Source organism: Lissotriton helveticus, chromosome 8, assembly GCF_964261635.1.
Source record: "Lissotriton helveticus chromosome 8, aLisHel1.1, whole genome shotgun sequence".
Lineage (NCBI taxonomy): Eukaryota > Metazoa > Chordata > Amphibia > Caudata > Salamandridae > Lissotriton > Lissotriton helveticus.
In genome coordinates this window covers 734,801,839-734,821,134 of record NC_136069.1, presented here as the reverse complement: position 1 = coordinate 734,821,134, position 19,296 = coordinate 734,801,839, and the positions used below count along the sequence as shown (strand labels likewise).

Genomic DNA, 19,296 nt, shown 5'->3' with positions numbered 1-19,296 from the left:
ACCTGTACACGGATGGAGTTTTCAGAGTGTTTAATCTTAAACTAGGGTCTAAAGAAGGGTGTTTAGATGTGGCCCGGCATGCAACAATGAGTACCAATCACAGGTTTATAGGGGGCACTGCATGATTGGCAACAACTCGTAACTGAGAAATAGTACTTGGTACCCTCGATTAAGGCACATGTGTGGTCTGCCATGCTTGGGAGGGTCATTCGTTTAGTCTCCCCCCCCCCTTCTTGGATCTCCTGCCTTCTTTCCCGAGGCTCGGGGGCCCGCTGGCAGCTCACCCGCAGTCTGCTGCCGTCAGTGTAACACTCTATTCAGTTATACAGAGAATAGCTGTGGCTTCCACAGCCAGAGTACGGACTGCCAATAATGGTTTGGGGTGGGCCCGAGAAGTCTTTTAGGATTTCAGGTATGATCCGGGGGGGCAAGTGTTCGCGGCTGTCCCCGAGGCTTCCAGTTTGCCTCTTGTAAGACCTATTCGCTAGTCATTCCAAAATATGCTTTGCGCACTGCAATAGACTCTGTATCCGGGGGAGGATTAGTCGCTTATGCGTAATCTTGCAGTTGATTATTTCCTGTGACTGCGCTTGTTTTCCGGGGGAGAGTCTCTGCAGGGGGGGCCCTTCCCATCACCTGGTCTCTGGCCTGGGATAGTCTTCCCTCATGGGGCATTGGGACTGTTCCCGGGTGGTTAGGCACATTGGTGTCGTGGTGGCTGTTACTTCCCATACAAGCCCCTGCACAGGTCAGCCTTGGGGGCTCCCTGCCAAACTAACTTAAACAATATCTTGTCGGTAGCCGCTCCCAGCCTAAAACCCAAGGGGGGCAGGGGATACCGGCTGCTTGTAGACAGACCTGGGTATCGTTGGCAGCATGTTGCGCGAATGCGAAGTCTGGTGGTCTGAAACAGTGCCTAGAAGACATTGGCGGGGCGCTAAGTCCAGCGAGGCTATCGTGAGAGCAGGAAGGCGCATATATGCGGCCATGACAAAGTTTCGCAGCACAGTGGGCTGTTTTTCTTACCATGACGTGATTCGGGAAAAGGTCATGGGGTACTTTGAGGGAGATGGTGTTCTCCTCTCGCCTGTTGGCTTATACCTCTTTCCTCTGGACCTGAAATAAGAACTCATGAGCAGAGGTTGCAGGTAGAATAAGTAACAATGGTGGGGGGCCTGTGCGGCAGCGGTGACCACCGCACAGGCTGTGGCGGAGTTACGGGGCGATCCGGAAGAAGAGAGGTGCAAATGATGTACTTCAGTGGGCACATAGGGGTGCCAGAGCCTAACCTGTAACCTCATGGGAGGTGCAGGAATCCGTGTCGGCACCCCAGTAGTCCTTCGGGCGGTTGTGGGCCTGTGCAGCCGGGGGTTTGCCTAGTCACGCCCAGCAAATGGGTGTGTCAGTATTTAATTATATTCTACAGCAGTTGGGTGGTTCGCCACTGTGCTGTTTGGCTCAAACAGGCGGACAGGTGGCGAGAATGCGGCCTGTCCTGGATCGCCCGTAAGCTAACCCACCATCTTTACATATGTTGTATGTAAATAAATCCTGCAGCAATTTTTGTACCCAAACTCTATTTGTCTGTGTTTCCTTTGCGGGTTTGGGTATGTGGGGCGGGGGAATGTTATGTAGCCCTGAGTTGACTATGCGCCTGCCCGAGGCCACGCAGTGGCCATCAAGAGGGCGGGTACCTAGTCAAGGAGGGCGGTCCCGCCCCCACTTGCCTGTCCGGCACATCCGCCTCACCGGTTGGAGGAGGCGGCTTGCCGAGAATCTCGTCCGGGCGGCGGGGAGGGGCTTCAGGGGTACTTATGCTGTGGTGCCCCCATCCTAAGCCTCTTTGCCGCCCGGACGCCGTACGATCTTGCGGGACACTCTTTTCCCTCCCGTCCTCTTACCCAGAGTGTCATGAGTAGGGGCTGTGGGGGTGTTTTAATGTGTCTTGTTTTTCGTTGCAGGCGGAGTTACGGGGCGATCCGGAAGAAGAGAGGTGCAAATGATGTACTTCAGTGGGCACATAGGGGTGCCAGAGCCTAACCTGTAACCTCATGGGAGGTGCAGGAATCCGTGTCGGCACCCCAGTAGTCCTTCGGGCGGTTGTGGGCCTGTGCAGCCGGGGGTTTGCCTAGTCACGCCCAGCAAATGGGTGTGTCAGTATTTAATTATATTCTACAGCAGTTGGGTGGTTCGCCACTGTGCTGTTTGGCTCAAACAGGCGGACAGGTGGCGAGAATGCGGCCTGTCCTGGATCGCCCGTAAGCTAACCCACCATCTTTACATATGTTGTATGTAAATAAATCCTGCAGCAATTTTTGTACCCAAACTCTATTTGTCTGTGTTTCCTTTGCGGGTTTGGGTATGTGGGGCGGGGGAATGTTATGTAGCCCTGAGTTGACTATGCGAGCTACATGATTGACGGCCCTGGGACGGGAACCACAAACTGGGTAGTGTTATGTTCTGGGGATGCGAGTCGCTGCTTAGCAAGCAGTGCGAGCGCTTGCTGTTCACAAGGGGGCCATGAGGCACTGGCGGCCCTTATCATTTATTTGGGGACACAGACACTACTGAGGACTGAGTCTCCAAATAAATGATAAAGGCCCCCACAATAGTGCCGCCTGGGGCGGACTGCCCCCACCGCCCCCCCAGCTATGCCACTGACCCTCGAAGACCCAGTTGGCTCCCCACACACCCCGGTGGACCCACAGTCACAAGACCCGACCGTAAGCACACATACCGGATCTCCTTTTGCAGCAAACATGTAACGGTGCTCAATATTATCACCACGCACCGCACAAGACTCGCAGACAAGACATCAGTGCTGGACCAACCAACCCCCCCCCCCCCCCCCGCAGCACACAGACATATCAACCAGCGAGATACATACCGCCCTGACACCCCGTCCGATATATGAACCCTGGATCCCAGGAACGTAAAAATAAAAATGTCAATAAAAATATGTCCAAAAAAAAGTAGTCTTGTCAGTGAGCATACCGGTTCTAATAGGCAGGCCCCAGAATTAGCAAAATCAAAGATATCAAAGATATCTATTTAGTTGAGATGGCCTCTGTCGCATGTTCTTAAACAGGAAAATGGTATTTATTTTCTCTGTAAAAGCGAAAAGGCCTTGTTGTGACTTATAAATGTGGGTCGATACGATCTTACTCATCTAGAGTAAATGCAAGATTTTGATATGAAGAAAAGTAGAAGACATTATCCATTTTCTTTTAATTACTCTAAAAAATGTGTTTATTTTTTTACTCAAAATTTGCTTAACTTTGTCTTACCTTTAGCAGAGTGGTGGTTGTATTCCCTTCTTGTGTAACAGGTCCACCACTACCAGGAGGTCCTTGAACACCAGGGTCTCCCTGTTTAAAGAAAATTAGTAATGTACAATTTAAATAATGTAAATTCACAGTATGGGCCTGGTTAAGAGTTTGCCAAACAGATTACTCCATTACAAATGTGATGGACATTCTATCCGACTTATTACATTGCTGTAGGACATAATGCACTTGTATTAAGATGGAGTCAATATCTGTCAAGTTTGTGGCTGCGTAACCCATCAGCCAAACTCTAAATCAAGCCCTATGTTTGTTATAATCTGTAGGAGCACAACTATCTACTTTCCAGAACCATTATTGGTGGCTCGGTTATCAAAATATGTTCGTGACCAGCATATAGTGAATAAGGTGGTTCAGCAGGATATATATATATGACGAGAATAGTGCAGCCATATGAGAGATGAATTGTAAAGGTTTACTTGTAATTCTAAAATTCTGAAATTAAGTCTTTCAGCCATGGGTGTGCCTGCAAAAGGACTCCTCAATAAGGTTGACTGATGTGCCAAAGAGTCCTACGTATTAGCATCATATTAAAATAAAACCATATTTAAATAGTTATTTTGCCTAATCTTATTTTGTATCTGCAACCTCATTGAAGGCTGTGTGTTTTGCATATGAATCAATAATAGATTTTAACCTACAAAATGATTGTCACAAATAAGTGGCGGCTACTTTTATATTATGAGATCGCTTTAGACTCAAATGTACACAGCATGGTGAGCATAGAGCAGGAAAAATCATCAGTATCCCCCCCATGCATGAGGAAATTACCCCCAGCTCCCCCGAGACATTGTTTTTTGTTGTTCAGACTCTCTTCTACTTTTGAAGGTGTGTTTTTGGAAACCCAAAAAACGTCGCTGGCTCCTCTTCGTTGCATTGACTTAGGAATTGGAGAGTACTGAGCGATGTTGCCAACAGTGCTCGCCCCTTGTTGATGAAAGCACTTTCAGTGAACAGTTCCTACCCATTCTGCAGGGGACTCTAGTTTTGGTGCATTCTCAATGCTTGTATGTTGTGCGAGAACAAGAGTAAATATTTACCCGCTTGACCCCGTCAGGAGATACGCACCACCCATATTGATAGCACCAGATCCGTCCGAAGGGATCCAAATGGAGCAGTAATAAATATATATATGGGGTGTGTGTGTAAATATTTTCTATTCATCACCCCTCATCTTCGTACCTTGATTATATTAATAATAATAATAATAAATGATTTATAGAGCGCTTAGTTACACTGTACGGGTGTCTCTGCTCTGAGACCATGACCTTTTTAAACTCCAATGAAACAGCAACAAAACTAGATTAGGAATAGCACCATTAGATACTAAAGGGAGCTTTTAAGTTTATTCCTAAATGTTTTCTCAGAGGGTTCTGCTCTCAGCTGTGCCAGTAGAGAATTCCAGGCTTTGGACGCCAAGAAGGAAAAAGAGCGTGCCCCTAGTCTGGCCTTACACGCTCGGGGAACCCGTACTAAGTTGGCTTAAGAGGATCTTGGGTTGCGTGATGGTAAGTACGGCTGTATCATTGTGCAAAGATATTTGGGGCCTTTATGGGAGAGGATTCTGTGGCAGAATCACATGGCACGGATTCTTTTTTCCAGGCAAGCCAGTGAAGATAGGAGAGGGCCGCCGATGCTGATGTCCTTCTAGGGAGATTGAGGAACAGGCATGCTGCTGCGTTTTGGACTCTTTGAAGTTTTTCAGATTACCCTTGGTAGCACTCAAGTACAAAGCATTACAGTAGTCAATCTGTGACTTTACTAAAGCATGAACAATGGTTTTCCTTGACTCCATTGGGAGTAAGTCCAGTTTTGTTAAGGGTGCCAAAGCATCTCCTTGCTAGACGGCTGATCTGATTTTCAAAAGTAAGTTTTGAATCGAACCATACCCCTAAGTTCTTGACTTTGGGCTTGGGTTCAGGGTTCTGGCCAAGGGAATCCGGCCACCAGGCTGATGTCCAAGTTGATGTTACCTTGCCCACAATCAGAATCTCTGTTTTGTTGGAGTTTAACTTAGAACAAATGTTTGCCATCCACATGGCCAGCTCCACCAGGCAGGATTTAAATTGTATTGCTAGCTCACCCTCTGCCTAGGAGAGAGTCACGATTAACTGAGTATCTTCGGCATATGACACTAATTTAACCTTGTGCCTTTCGATGATCTCTGCTAAGGGGAGGATGCAAATGTTAAACATGGTGGGGCTCAACATAGAACCCTGCAGAAGACCCTGAGGTACGGTAAGAGTCTCTGACACAAAAGTCCTCTGTGCTACTTGAAAAGTACGATTAAGCAGGAAAGAGGCAAGCCATTGCAGCGCAATGCCACCGCCACCGCATTCCTCCAGCCTCTGAATCAAGAGTCCGTGGGATACAGTGTTGAAAGCCATGCTCAGATCAAGCACCTCAGGGCTGAGGTATAACCCTCATTAGCACATTGTCTCAGGGTTTCAGTTGCGAGTAGTAAGGCTGACTTAGTGGAATAGTCTACCCTAAATCCTGATTGGGAGGGCTGGAGAAAATATATGTTTTTTATTACACAGGTGACATCATACCTTTACTCAGTAAGTCATTTTAATAGTACACAAAAACTCTTGACAACGTCGAACACAGGATAATGCTAAATATGTGAATCTATAACCAATGTGAGACTGTAGTTGCAAAACAAGTTTTGAAAAAACATATGTCAAAGTACAGACGGATAACATGTCAGGTTGGTGTACTGTTGTGATCAATACAAAGGGAGGAGAGAGATAACATGATTTGTACATATGTCAAAGAAATAACCTTCCTGCCATAGAAGTAATTACTATAAAGCATCCAACACTATTTCAGAAAAGGGGAATACTGGCACCCTCTATCACTGAGAGGAAGTATTTTGGACCCTGTCTGTGGATATTTCCTGAAAGGAAACCAAACCTAAAACCTAAAAGGAATCCAAAGTGGCATACTTCATCAAAAGGACCCTCTTCACCATGGTGCCCAAAAGCTCCACATGGAGGGTTCCCCTGGAGCTCTTTACAAGTAGAAGCATATGCCTCCCTAATGATGAGGTATGTGGAACTGGTAGTTTTAAAATGTGCAAGAGATACTGGAATTATAACTAGTTGTAGTATTACCTCTCTATCACATGGGTCAAAACAATGTATGTGAGAGTCTGTGTAATATTGTGTCCAGGATATAAGCTATCACGATATCATGAAGGTAAGTATACATAGGGTAAGTATAAATGTACTCCTTAATTCCACATCTATGTGTCTATCTGGTCTAGTGTGATGTAAGGGCAAATGAAGGTTAAATCCAAGTCTGCTTGAATGCGGGAATTGTAGATTAAATTCTGAAGATTTCATTCAAAAAGGCACCTCCATCTTATAACGCAAACTTACTGCTAACTCAAGTGATAATGTCACAGTCTTAGGGCAGGCAATGTCCTTCAAGGTCTGAAACAAAGCCTTTGTATAGTGTTCTGCTTCTTTTACCTGTCCAGTAAAGCTATCTTTTTCAGACCTCAAGGTGGCTTTTTTAACACATCTTGCTAGGGTTCGTCAGGTTAAGCCGGGTAATTTTGGGAAGATGTTTTACCATATCCCCTCCAATTTTCCCACCTAACAGTGCAGTAATTGGAGATCCTCCTTAAACCAAGCCTGGGTATTTATTATATCTTATACTGCTCAATAACTTAATAGGTACACACTCATCAACAAAGACTGCAACAAATTGTTATACTATTCAGTCATTTCAGAAGGAGACCACGTCTCAAATGCTCCTATGAATGGTATGTTCCAAACTATCTGTTGAGAAGGCTGTAAAACTGGAATGAGACACAATATGTGGTTTACAATTCTTCCTTGGCAGAAAAAGCCCTTCAAGGAAAACTTAAGCAAGTGATATTCTGAACTGTTGTGCACAATTCCTAGTAGATATAAACTCTCTTTTGAGTACCCAATCAAGGAGTTATCCTTTCGATTGAGTTTCATGGAGTGAGGTGTTTTTTAACGCTTTACTCCTAAAAGGTGCCTATTGAGTGTACCTTGTTTTATTCATCACCATACAACAGAATGAACTCCCACAAAATAACTGATTCTAGCGAACCAAAAATATATCCTAGCAGAGATATTAATAAACATAATTGAGGTTAGTTGCCTGCTTAGGAGGTGGTTAAATAGGCCAAATTGTCACTGACTCAAAGGCGGACAATCGATATTTCAATGTCCTCTGTTCAAAAATCACATGTGGTATAAAGCATTACTAACGAAACTGACCTTTTTACATAAAAATCACAGTCACCGTTCCCCATCCCAGGGACCAGTCTAACCTAATGACTGCACGGAAGGCAAGCACAGCAAACCAGCAGTCTGGCCTTGACGCTTCACTCATCCATGTTCCTGTGACCATTAACACTTCCAGTGCATCCTCTATGACTTTCCTATGAATCTCAAACTCGTGCTGGTATCAAATGTCAATTAATTAACATACATTTAAAAGGATATGTCTCTCCCTCCCTTTCATGCCAACAAGTGTCCTGAGATGGGGAAAGTAGGTTAGACAGCCTCACCTCTTCACAAGTATCTACAATCATATCTACCAACCACCCAATGGAGCTTCAGAAATGTTGGGACTAAACAAATGCAAGATTTATTTGGAGTAGGTCTCAACTGATCCTGCGTGTGAGCAAATAGTGCCCCTGATGCAGGTAAATTGGCTCCCCATTTATGGTTTTGCACAGCACGCATTACTGATGGAGAGATTATTTGCTCCTGAATATCGAAATTCCTTAGCACAGCACCAGTTACCAATGGAGAGAAGGAATCTTCAGAAACGTCTTTCAGATCACACCCAAATCTGCCAATTGTGGACTTCCTTTGGACTGCTTCAATATCTCATTCCACCATGACTAAATGTACTTAGGGTTAACTAAAGACCAAACAGCTATCACACAATGGTGTTCATGTGCTCTCTCAGTCCCCGAACAGACATGCACATATGCTCTGCCCACCTATGCATTTTGTCCATTGCTGTGTATGATTATGTCAACAACAAGATCTAAACACAGCAGGTGAACCACTAGAACTTACACTAATGAAAGTACTCCAAAAACACCCATGAATTTTAAATGTGTATTAAATTCTTGCAGGTGACACAGTGTAAGCTTTGCACAGTTGAGTGCTATCAAACATGACAAACGTCATTGTGCATATTTTACAGCAACTTACTTTATCTCCCTTTGGTCCTTCAAAACTCAATCCCATATTCCCCTGGAAATACAAACAAAATGATAATTAGCACAGCTTCTAATGTGCACACTGAATCACCAATATTTGCACCCAAAGTTTTGCATCCTTCAGAGACAAGTTTACAGTTTTTTCCACAATTGTTACCTTAGGTCCTGGTGGTCCGGGTTTGCCTGGTAGACCCTATGAAAGATGACATTTTATTAGAACTATTTTCAGTAACTTTTAGATAAATTAACACCAAAGGTGGACATAGCTAAATGCAGTAAGCCATCAGAATATCAAAAGGTTCCTAAACAGTGTGAGAGTCACAGAATTCAAGAAAGGAAAAATACAAATCAGGCATATGTGGATACGTGAATGTTGGCCAAGGCATGAATGAGGTCCCAAAAGGTGCAAGTCAAAGAGACAATCTAGCAAGCCATACTTCAATGAAAAAAAGGTCGAATGTTTTCAAATGTTCCAAATTAATTTAAGATATTTCTTGCTTTTGGTCTACAAATTGTCCATATTCTGGACACTATCGAAATCTATATGACTATGACATTTTTTAGCTGCATAACCACTTGAATGTTTATTGAATGAACAAAGCTAACATGTTTTCATCATGTTTTGTTATCAGCAAAATACCCCAGCATTATTGGGATTTGACAAATTTCATAACGTTTGCCGAATTTTAACTGGATTTCCTGAAGTATGCAGAATTAAAGTCCTACACTTCTTTACATCCATGTGGCTGTTGGTTCCATTTCCATAGTATATTCCATTTCCATTGTTCCATACACTCTACTTCCTTCACATCTACTGACTAAATGTGGTTTAGTAAATACAGTAGTTCCTGTTATGTGATAGACAGAGATGACAGACTTTGGGTGGAGCTTTTACGCTTGTGTTAGGATAAACTACAGATTGGACAGATAAGTATTGGTCTTTGCTTTAAACACCAACTCACACACACACGTGTGTTTGCACACACCCACACAGAATACACATACGCGTATTCCTTAGTTGTTAGATTAATTTTAACAGAATTCAACTCAAGAAGATATGTTAGTTTCTACAGTATAATACGTTACATCTCCTCTGCATCATTCAATGCTCAAAAGCATCCACTCTGTCAACAAGTCCAGAAAGAGAGATGATAAAGTTGACCTTCCGAACCGCACCTGTCCAAGATTCCCATGAGAGGCAAAAGGCTCATTGCTACCACTCATTATTGTACATATATTTAATAGCACCACTATATTAATGATCTTCCTTTAGTGATTAACTGGGATCATGTATGGCTGTAAATATCATATTTTCTGAAAAATCGGTAACCAATCAGAGTTTTCTACCAAAGAACTATGTGCCACCTTTACTGATCAAGAAAGGCTCTGACACCAAAGTGGAGGTAGTAGAACGAATGTGAAGACAGTGTCGAAAGTAACTCACAGTTTCATTTGGAGAAAATAAGCTGCAGTCAGGTCTCCTCGATAATAAAAAAACTAAAAGTGATGGATGGAGTAGTTGTGTTAACCTCAGTAACAGGCGGTGGGCTCTTCTTATCTTTTTTGGCTTGGCCCCAGACTGATTGGAAAGTGGTTGGTGCCTCTCTACAATGGCATGGAGTGCAACAATTATTGTAATGGAATGCTATCGAGAGCAATTGCAGTGGTTAAGTTTAACTCGGGAATGGAATCTTTGACCAGTGAACCTCTTCCTAGGTGAAAGCCTTGGAGGCACTGGCATACATAGATGTTGATCCTATAGCTGACTGTTCCATAGGCACTTAAACGGCTCTTCGCTAAAAAGGCGAGAACTAGGCGTGGTTACTTGTGTTTCTGTTCAGAGGAAATGTGGCCTAGCAGGTCAAGCTGGACTGCCCCATTTTAGTCGACCAAGGATGAATTGCATATGGCTTGTCTTTCTATTTCATACCACAGAGGGATAAAAACAATGGATAAAACACTACCCTGAGTTATGCCACTGTTCATGACTAATTCTACCAATTATTGTATTCCGTTTTCCCTAAATATCTAATGAAATGTTTATTGGGTACCACTGAATGGTTGGAGTCTGGAAATCATGTCAACATTGCACATATGTTTTCTTACCACGAGTCCTATTGGTCCAGGTGGTCCAATGGGTCCTTGATATCCTGGTGGTCCTGAAGATCCCTGTTTACAAGAAAAAAGAAAAACATTTTTTTTATTTAAATCAAACCACAAACAGATTTCAAAATGCAGTGGATGAGAGTTAGAAAACGGTTGGAACAATCTAGAGCTGACCATTATTCACTGCAATGTGATCTGGAGCAGATGTGTGATGGACTGGGATATCTTTGAGATTCTTTAAGATGCGTTTAGGTACATCTTTTCGTATTCTGCTGGTGCATGAGCATCTTACCGACACTCCAGACATCTCCAGACTTGAACCAGTAATGCATCATAGAAAATATGTGATCTGACATCCATGTGAGTTAGCTTGGCCTGCAGTTACAAGACATTCTGATTAAAATCCAGTCTCTGTAGGCAAACAGCAGGTTGAAAAGGCGGCAAGTTGTGAAAAATTGAAAAAAACATAGATTTGAAGGCCACTTCCTGCTAGTAAAACAATACCAACAAAGAGCAGCGCGTAATTTGTGCTGGTGGTGGGCACCGCTACTCATTTTTGGGGACTCTGGCTTATTTTTAACCCAAAGCAACCGAGAGAGAAAAAGGAGGAAGAAGAAGAAGGGAGGGAAAGTTGGGGGAATATTGATAAAAGTGAGAAAACAGTAAACCTGACACGAGTGAGATAAATAGACAGAGAATGTAGGCTGGTGGAATAACGAGACATGAGGGGAAATCAAATCTATGCAGCCTGGGTATTAGTCAACCAGGGCACTAGATCTTAAGAAAACTTTGGGTCCCAGCCCCTATTTTTTATTCTATTTGAACATGTTTGGTAGGAAAAGGTTCTTTATTTTCTGGGACGCAGTAATGGAGAGGGGTTTTTATTGCTACTCATTAATCCCATCATTATTCAAACAACCTCAATCTTCCTAAAATAAAGGGCTGTCGTTTGCAGAGCCTATGCCTAAGCAGGAGAGAGCAGCCATGCCAAAAGACATTCTGTTACTAGGGTGCCTTCGCCAAAAGTACACACTGCAAACATATAAGACGTTGGGATTTCTTTTTAGCCTTTGCTTTCATACATTTTATCCCTATGTCTACACTGGTATACTTGTCCACATGGCAGCAGGAGGTATCCTGGGAAAGGCCCTGGACACTTACCTTTTTGGACCCTAATACTGACACGTGTAGCATAGCCCATGTTAAAGGCTACACAATGGAGATACATCATAGTTGTCAGTTAGAAGTTACTAGTGGCAGCAAGTGCCACCTCTGGGTACACCTTCGACTTCCTTTCCTACCCCGGTAATATGGTGTCATGAAGGCAGTGGAAGCAACAGAATTGTAAACAGGGCTCAAAGAACTCTGTTTACTTTCTGTATTTTTTAGGCCTGTCTTAACACCAGAACTGTCTGCTTGATCTATTGTTGCCAGTTCTTTAAAATATACATAGAGTGGGCCTGGCTCCATTGGGTGCAGTAGTTTGTGCTCACCTCATAATATTGACAGTTTGGTGTATTTTTTCGCCTTCTATGTTGTGCTTGTATTGCAATGCATAACAGAATATTTTATATTTCACAAAATTCATTACTTATTAAATTCTTTAATTCATGGATGCATTGTATACAGAAAGCAACTGTTTTTTTCCCACTGCAACAGGGTGTTTTTTAGTTATAATCAGGGATCAAAATGTATGCTAAGCCTATTGGTTTTGCCAGTGCATGTTACTTCTTATCATTGCCCTAAACTTTAGAAGCTTTGCAGCAAAGAAGAGGCTTTTGAAAAGTAAAGTTTGGGGCACAGGGTCAGACTCAGGAAACCAACGAAGATGAATAGGTAATCCGACTTCCACTACCCCTGGAATTTGGGCGAATGGTAAAAAAAAAATGTTTGGGCTGGACTGTTCCCATGAGGCACAGGGTCAGACTGATTTGCATATGGCCATGTCTGAACTGGGGTGGCAGAGTGGGCTAAAGAACGGTGATGGATTAAACCGAGATCTTTTGACCTGGTGTGAGGGTTTGATTGGTTCAGATGCTCCGTCCATCACCACCCCTTTTGTACCGCTTCATTCATGGACCATACCAGTCCCAATAACAATAAAACATGTATGTGCACTGCGGCTCCTACTAGCAAAAGCATGGATAGAGTGTGGGACCCCCATTACCCTCACACATGGGTTTCCAAGTTCTTGGAAGGAAGACTTAACAAAAACTGTAGAGAAGTAAAAGCTGCTTCTGAGGATACACCATGCCAAATAAAATGTTAATACAGTGGTAATGAATGCTGAGAACATTCATTCTCCTTTCTGACCTACCGGTGATCCAGGAATTCCAGGAAACCCTTGCTCTCCCTTCAGCATGCGGGATGGTAATAGGCCTATGATGTCGCCGGGGTCTCCCTAAAAAAAGAAATAAGAGTAAAACAATGTTTTATGAACCTGTACTAGATTTAACTGGTGTACGGAAAACTATACCTACCTGTAACAATTGGTTAGCAGTCTATAATGTTGTAGGTTTACCTGTTCTACACACTTGCCATCTAGCGTGCAGCTCTGAACACTATACTTTTTTTCTAAAAACTTTTTGGGTTTCGAGGAGACCCTGAAAGCCACAATACACCAGGCTCAGACTCCACCTCAGTTTGCACTTTTTCCCTCCACCATGTACCTATTTTCATCAATAACGAATTGTGTCCATTGATCTATCATTTTCTTATTGGCCTGATAGTGCTTTTCCCAGCTCTGTTCTTCCCAATGTTTGCTGATAAACTTACTGCTTGACTTGTGAGCCATTCTACTACTACTACTACTACTAAACTCATGTAAGAGTATGTTATGAAATGTGCCAATTTGCTGCTAAAGCTATCTCCAGTCACCCATATTTTGTTTATTGTTGCCTAAAATGAGGATGCTAATTATCTCAGCCTCAAATGGATGAAAAGCCGAGGGGAACAGCTGGGATTCTAATCTGTGACTGCCTGGCTAAACATATGTTCTTACAGTGAATGGGTTAGTCTTCTATCCAAAAGACCGACAAATTATCTTTAGCACAGAGATATAACTTCATTCATGTTTTCTCACTATTGAGGTTTTAGTATCTCCATCATTACTCAGAAGGTATCAAGCAATTTATCATAGTTATATCTATTGTCAATCAATGCTGCTATACATCCCCCTCTCTAATGTATGGTCCTGCTACTTGGGTAGCCATATGGATTACTGTAAGCAAAATTACTTTCTGTTTGTAACAATTATATATCAATGTAACTTATTTGTACCCAGAACCTGCCACCTTCTGAATTCTCCTTGTAATGAAAGTGCCGCACCAACAGCCGGGTTGGTCTGTAGTATACGCTATGCAGTTGTTCTCACTCACTCAATCTCTCACTCACTCACAAAGCTCCTTTACACAGGCACAAACTCCTGTCTCTTTCTCAGGCTTGGTGTCAAGAGGCTACATCTAGTAATATCTAATGTCAAAGTGTGCGTTATCAACTGATTTTAGCGGGCAGTTCATTCTTTTTGGCTGGCTTTTATCATGTTAAGTTTGCCGCAAAATAGTACTGGGGGTCATATCAAAACGCTCTCCAATCACTTCAAAATTTCAGAGAAGAAGCTAAAATAAAAAATAAAATTGGGTATATTTACGGAAATCTAACTTTTCTCACTAAAGAATTGACATTTCAGGTCTATCTTAGCCGGTATCTGCAACACTGGTGGTCACTGCCTGCCACTTGAAGGGCAACAGGAAAGGACGCCTTTGATTGTGATTTCTCTCTATCCCCTACAAACCTTTTGGCTGGTAAAGTTTATCTGACAAATTTGTGGCTTTGTTTTTGGTTGTGGCTCCGGCTTTTGTATTCATTGCCTCCATGTCCCTTGTTATTAGTACGGATCCATGCCACAGAAATTGTTATACGCTGCTGGGTACACTGATTCACATGGCCCTGGTAAGCACCCACGCTTGTTTAATGCTAGCTGAATATAGCCCTGCATTCCGTATGTCCTCTATGCCTTTATACCTTTCTTGAACTTAATCCTGGATGTATTGGATGATCTGGAGATTTATTTATTTTTAAGTTGAAAATGTAACATCTGCATTTGTAGATACATCTCAACCCATATTTTAGAATATCTCTAAATTATGCACCTAATCTGATATGCCCATTTGTGACTTCTTATGCATATACAAAAACAAAACAATGCAAATGCAAGGTTATTTTCATAATCAGTGGATTGATAGTATTTCCAAAATATGTGTTGCAGATATGTATCTGCAGTAGACTTCGAACAGTAATGCTTACCTTTGTTCCGGGAAGTCCTGGTGGTCCCTGTGAAGAGAACATTATGCTTTAATATTCATGCTTTCTAAAAGATCATTTTCCCACAGCAGCATACAATAGTAATAATCAAGTTAAATGTAGCAGACAAATACTTCTTTCTCTAGAACCAGTGGATGTTTTAGCATCTAACATATTAGAGCTGGTTATAATATTAGTGGAAGATAAGGAGGTGAGATATCACATTGTGTCTAGGAAGCATTTACTGACTAGTCAAAAATCATACTTTATATTAGAGGTGTCCATCGTAAGTCAAGGAGGCTGAAACTCATACTATATTTCCACTGTCCTCTTAGAGTAGGTAATGCGTGTAAGTACAGTTAGCCTGATGGCTGGAGATACGTCTAAAGTATTGCAAATGCCAGATTATAGAGACTCCAAGAATTCAAGCAAGAAGCCCACACTGTTTGAATTATACATTGATGTAGAGGTCTTAAGATGAAAATCTTAAAGTACGATATTAATATGAAAAGTCAGCTTACCAAATTTCCAGGGGAACCAAATAACCCCGGGGGGCCAAGAGGGCCTCGCTCCCCCTGAAAAATACAGACAGGCATCATTATTCCATGAAATAAAATGTAAATTACAATCCAACAAAACACACAATAAAAACATAACATAATAACAGTTTAAAATTAACAGCTGGAGATATTCAATTTAACACTCTTGCTTTCTACAAATAAACAGTGACTGCTTTAACCCTACATGTTAACACATCTTAAACTAAATACATTTGCACCGTTACAGCTTCAAATCCCCACTTGAATGGACAACTGGTGTAGCCATTAACTCCTTTCAAAATGTGAACCTCTAAAAACTAATGGGCAGATTTACAAGCCCCTTGCAACACTTTGGCGCCACCGTTGTGTCACTTTTCTGACTTAGCGGCGTCCTAAACAATGCACCACGTTGCAACATATTTGCAACCTGACTCATCTAGGGAGATGCATCACGCTGTAAGCCATGCGCCACATTATACCTGCGTCAGGTATAATGTATGTAGGGTGGGCGTTCCCACGCAGGAGAGCCTTGTAAAAGTGATGCAGTGAAATCTACAAGATTTCACTGCACCACTTTTAGGACACCACTGCGTCAAAATCTTACGACTGCTTGATGCAGGCGTAAGTAGTGACGCAGCACAATACGTATACGTCTCCCTGAGCATTGCTGGAGTTGCGTCGTGTTTGTGACACGGCTCCAGCAATGCGTGACCTTTGCGCCAACAGAAGCATGGCGCATGTGTCAATCCTTGCGCCATGGTGCGCTGCATTGGTAATGCGAAGCACCCATGATGGCGCAAGGGTTTTTTGCACGCCACAAGGAAACTGATGCATCTCTGCTATAACGCAGAGATGCGTCAGTTTCTTGTAAATCTGCCCCTAAATATTTGCAAAAGAAACTCCTCGAAGCTAACACAAAGTCTTAATCGACCTTTCTATTGCAAAAAAAAGACTTCAGTCCCTTCTAAATCGCCAAATTTGTAACTGGAAAAATCGAATTCTGAATATGGTATATCTTGATAAATAACTTTAAGCATTACTTTTCCTATAAGAATTAAACATGAATTTCTAGAATTTGGATGGTAAATAAATTGCCAAATCTGCTGCCCTAGACTGAAGTGCTAGCTGAGAATTCACTCTTAAGGGCGGGATCAGAAACATGTTCATCCCATGTGGAACTCAAACCTATTAACAGCAATAATTTTGGTGGGAAGTAAGGTTGCTCCTGGTGCAAATACCTTTATCACCCTGTTATGAACCCGGATTTGTGCAGGTGGTGATGTGGAACCAGAAAGTATGTGCATATTTGTTGTGTTACTTTTTTTCTCGTTTTGATGTGTTGTATTGTTTTGTGCTATTGTGAATTTGTGGCGCATTACTGCATTGTGCGTACTCTGGTGTACTGTAGTTGTTGTTTTGCGTTCTGTTTTGGCTGTTTTTTTGTGTTGTGTCATCTTGCATTTTTTTTATTGTTATTTTATTTTTTGTATGTCTTTGTTCTTTTTGTTTTTTTACATTAGACATGTCATTAAATGTTGCTACATTTTCAGTCAGAAGCTGCACATTCCTTTAAAGTTTCAGTAGCAAACAGCCATTTAACTCTGTATAAAGAGGAAACAGAAATGATACAGGTCTTCAACTATTTAAGACAACAGCCAACCCAAACCTGTGGCAAAAACCTGTCCAGAACTTGCCATTTCATTGTTCACTTGCTGTGATACAGTCTCCTGTCTCAGACTAATGCCAGCCTTATTTGTGACTGACTAGCAAACTGTGTTAATTTCTTTTCAACCCTGCCCATTGCCACTGATCAGATAATGTTGCCATACCTTCTGGTCAGACCGCACTACCATTAGTCAAGCAAGGTAAAAGTTTCGGAAGGATGACCATCTAAATCGATTTTAAATTAAGATTCCTTAGAGAAAAAATAAGGCCATTGTTCCTCAGCACTGCTGAGTGAAATCAAAAGCTACACAAATCCCTGAGCCACACACCTATGTTCTTGTAAATAGTGCAGACGTCACTTTTTCTGAACCAAGGTGCCATTTTTCTCAATCTTGTAGCCTTTGCCAAATATTATAATTCTGGTTTTGATTATGTTAACATGTAATTTATTTTCCGAACTCTAGTGTCGTTAATAGGTCTATCTGTGTGTGATCTAATATTACTGTATCGTTGACATGTTGTACCAATTGGAGAAATTGGCCCCCAGCTCTGGCCGAAAAGGGTTTGGAGACCCAACTCTCATTGCCTCTCCCCACCGGGCATGCCCCATGTTGGTGGTGTAAAAGCTGAAAAGCAGTGGTGCCAAAACACCTCCCTGTTTCAAGCCCTTGTAAGTATAGATGCATCGAGAAATCCCTTGATGGGGTCCTCACTTGAACGCTATCCATATGTTGAAATAAATGGAATGAATGCCCCTTGACAGTCCATGGGCGGTGACCCAAACTTCACATTTCTGCCCCAAACAACCCTTGGTCCTTGCTATTGAAGGAGGCCCTGTAATCAATTAAACAGACAAACAGAGGACTCCTCTTCAGATGAGCAGATAGCATGGAAAGGGCCAGGATATTATCCACACTGTACTTCTGGCAAAAGAAACCCTCTCTACCATCAATCCAGGTCACCAAGTCACTCAGGAGACTAAGGGCCTTATTTGCAAGCTCCTAATGCCACCAGAGCGTCACTTTTTCTATGCTCCAATGTCATTGCTCTCTACCCCACATTTACAAGGTGCCCCTTATGCAGCAGTCCACTGCGGCAAAGGGGCAGGCAATGGGTGTTGCTGTGGGCTTTCCTGCACAAGGTGTCCCTTCCTGCACATAAACAATTGCCCCTGCAGCGCAGTTTCCCTTGCAACATGGCGCAAGAGTGCCTGCATTGATGTTAATCTGCACACCTGCATTAGGTGAAACGCAGCGGTGCGCCATATTTTTTTTTAATTTGGAGCACAGCATTACCAATTTCGGAGTGACACTGCGCTCCAACATTTTATTTTAAATATCCCCCTAAGAGAATTTTTTACAAGCCCTGTGCGCCTCCGGAACTTCACTTTTTTTGGATGTTCCGGCGGCGCAGAGTGCGCAGCCATATCTACGAGGTCACAAAAAGCCACCATCCATGACTTTTTATGGCCTCGTAGATATGGTAGAAGGCAACGCAGTGCAAGTCATTGCATTGCCTCACATTGCATTGGAGAGGCATGCCAAGGGCGTGCGGGGAGTGATCCCACTAAACGCCCATGGTATTTGACACATCCACAGATTTATAATACAGCTTAAATCTGGGAATGTATCAAAACTGTGCCCCTCCCTAGGGTGGCGTAACAATTGTAGGAAGGTGCCCCTTCTTGCACAAAAACAAACATGGAAACAACGCAGACACTCTCGCACCATGGCGCAAGGATGCCGGTGTTGTCACTAGACACCAATTTGTGCACCAACGCAGTCAAAGAGGACAGGAATGTCTCCTCAATACAGCGCAGTCCTGCCTTTTTCTTTTGATACAGGGCAGCACAGCAGTGACATCACGTGCAGCACTGCTCTGTGTCAAATTATTGTAAATGGGGCCCTATGTGCCAGTAGCTTTGTATCTACATCATGAAGGCCTATCAAGCGGTAATTGCCCTTTTTAAGAGACGATTTAATACAGAATACCACCATGAGTCAGGAATTACAGCAGATTGTATGCAAGCAATGAAAAGAGGAGATACGCGGATCTGATCACCATCAGATTTAAAAGGGCAATATAGCGAATGATATCACAATAGGGCTTTTACAACACAACA

General features: G+C 42.7%; 1 protein-coding gene across 1 annotated transcript in view; it reads right to left on the bottom strand.

Moving 5' to 3' along the window:
- Positions 1-19,296, bottom strand: part of COL4A1 (collagen type IV alpha 1 chain) — a 594,749-nt gene that overhangs the window by 304,246 nt on the left and 271,207 nt on the right. The window contains exons 7-13 of the mRNA XM_078657555.1: positions 15,492-15,545; positions 14,974-15,000; positions 12,986-13,069; positions 10,669-10,731; positions 8,720-8,755; positions 8,555-8,596; positions 3,288-3,368 (exon numbers count right to left, since the gene is read on the bottom strand). Of these exons, the coding sequence (XP_078513681.1) occupies positions 3,288-3,368; positions 8,555-8,596; positions 8,720-8,755; positions 10,669-10,731; positions 12,986-13,069; positions 14,974-15,000; positions 15,492-15,545 (387 nt within the window). The remainder of the gene's footprint in view (positions 1-3,287; positions 3,369-8,554; positions 8,597-8,719; positions 8,756-10,668; positions 10,732-12,985; positions 13,070-14,973; positions 15,001-15,491; positions 15,546-19,296) is intronic.